The sequence below is a fragment of the Buceros rhinoceros genome, unplaced genomic scaffold (assembly GCF_000710305.1).
Source record: "Buceros rhinoceros silvestris isolate BGI_N320 unplaced genomic scaffold, ASM71030v1 scaffold42601, whole genome shotgun sequence".
Taxonomy (NCBI): domain Eukaryota; kingdom Metazoa; phylum Chordata; class Aves; order Bucerotiformes; family Bucerotidae; genus Buceros; species Buceros rhinoceros.
Window position 1 is genome coordinate 1 of NW_010394449.1, and position 2,087 is coordinate 2,087.

General features: G+C 43.4%; 1 protein-coding gene across 1 annotated transcript in view; it reads left to right on the top strand.

Annotated features, from left to right (window-relative positions):
- Positions 1–4: 4 nt before the first annotated feature.
- Positions 5–2,087, top strand: part of CEBPZ (CCAAT/enhancer binding protein (C/EBP), zeta) — a gene marked incomplete at both ends in the record, with an annotated part of 5,252 nt that continues 3,169 nt past the window's right edge. The window contains one exon of the mRNA XM_010145219.1: positions 5–1,500. Coding sequence (XP_010143521.1) covers positions 5–1,500 — 1,496 coding nt within the window. The remainder of the gene's footprint in view (positions 1,501–2,087) is intronic.

Sequence of the window (2,087 nt, forward strand, 5' to 3'; positions counted from 1 at the left end):
GGAGGTGGTCGACGACCTGAAGGAAGGGGAGCTGGAGGCGTTCATCAGCTCCCTGGGGCTCAGCAAGTACGCGGAAAGTTGCCTGGTGGTGGAGGGGGAGGAGGACGACGGTGGCAGCGAGCAGAAAGAGAAGCCCCCAGAGAACGAGAAAAGCAAGAAAGAAATTAAGTCTCTCTCGTTAAACGGGAAAAAAGAAAAAAAGGAAAAAGAAAAAAAGGCAAGCGGCGTGAAAGACAGCAAGAAGGTGGTCAAGGAAAAGGCAAGCGGCGTGAAAGACAGCAAGAAGCGGCAAACTGTCGGTGATCAGGACAAGCACCTTTCAGCAAAGAAAGAAATGCTGGAAGTAGATTTTGAATTTCACACTAGACAAGTGATACTGATCAAACCAGGGGGCAAATGGTATGATCTAGAATACACCAATGAATTCTCTCCAGAGCCACAGAATCAGATGCTTCTGTCCAAGTATAAGGCCTTGGCCCAAAAGCTGTACCAACATGAGACAGGCCTTTATAAGAATAAGACAGATTATCAGAAGGGAGCCTCTTCAGCATGGATGAAAACTGTTGTGTCATCAGGTACCTTGGCTGACAGGATGGCAGCGATGACCCTGCTCATTCAGGACAGTGCTGTCCACAGTCTCCAGTTTGTTGAGAACTTGGTGAACCTCATAAAGAAAAAGGGCAGCAGGCATCAGAGCCTCATGGCTTTGGATACTTTCAAGGAGCTTCTCATTTCAGATCTCTTGCCAGACAGTCGAAAATTATGGTCTTTCTCACAGCGACCATTTAACAACATAGAGGAGATGTCGAGTGGCAACAGGGATTCCAGAGACAGACGGTTGATACTGTGGTACTTCGAGCATCAGCTGAAACTGCAAGTGGCCGAGTTTGTGCAAGCATTAGAAACACTGAGTCATGATTCTCTGACAGCAACGAAATCCCGAGCGCTGGCAGTTAGCCATGAGCTTCTCTGTAACAAGCCTGAGCAGGAGAAAGTTCTGCTTGTTCAGCTGGTAAATAAACTGGGAGACCCTCAGAACAAAATTGCCACCAAAGCCTCTTACCTTTTAGAGACGTTACTTCACAAGCATCCGAATATGAAGGGAGTAGTGTGCAGTGAGGTGGAGAGGCTCTTGTACCGGTCAAACATCAATGTGAAAACTCAATATTATGCCATTTGCTTTCTAAATCAGATAGTCCTCAGTCATGAAGAAAGTGCATTGGCTAACAAGCTGATAACTTTGTACTTCTGCTTTTTTCGGAATTGCATTAAGAAAAAAGACGTTGAGTCCAAAATGCTCAGTGCTCTTCTTTGCGGGGTAAACAGAGCTTACCCTTATGCTGAGACTGGTGATGAGAAAGTGAAAGAACAGATGGACACGCTGTTTAAAGTTCTGCATCTTGTGAACTTCGGTACCAGCGTCCAGGCTCTGATGTTACTGTTTCAAGTGATGGACTCTCAGCAGACTCTGTCAGATAGGTACTACGCAGCGCTATACAAGTAAGTTGCAGGTTTGCATTTTTTATATAGATTTTATTTTACGAGGTAGTCACCATTCATTTGAAGTTGTAGAAGCACTTACTTTGCTTTTAAGATCTCGGAAGATTCATGTCTCACTGGCTAAAAATTTCTGATGGTTTTTATGACATAGAGGAAAATGTTGAGATTTCTTTGACTTAATGTGGGGATAAAACTAATGGTAGTGATGGGTCCTGAGAACACGGTGCATGTGTTTCATCCTTTGCACCGGTTTCTGGTGGCATGTTTTAACTCCAGATATTATTTGAAACTAATAGATACATTTACAGGTACATTTAGCCGCGTAAGAGCCTAAAATCTTTTTTCCTTTTTTTCATACAGGGAGCGGGGAAATACTGTGTTAACAAATTCTTTAGGTGGTTTAATTTGCGTAGTTTGAAAACATTATTTTATAAAAGTATCTCTTTTTTTCATCCTAGTTGAATGTTCAGACTCATTGTAGGATCTTTACAGACTTCTGTTTAGGTGACCGAAGGGAAGTTGCTGATATTTATAAAAGGCAGCTCAAGTTCTCCCAGAATGTGCCCCCAGTGTGTTTAGGGGCATTC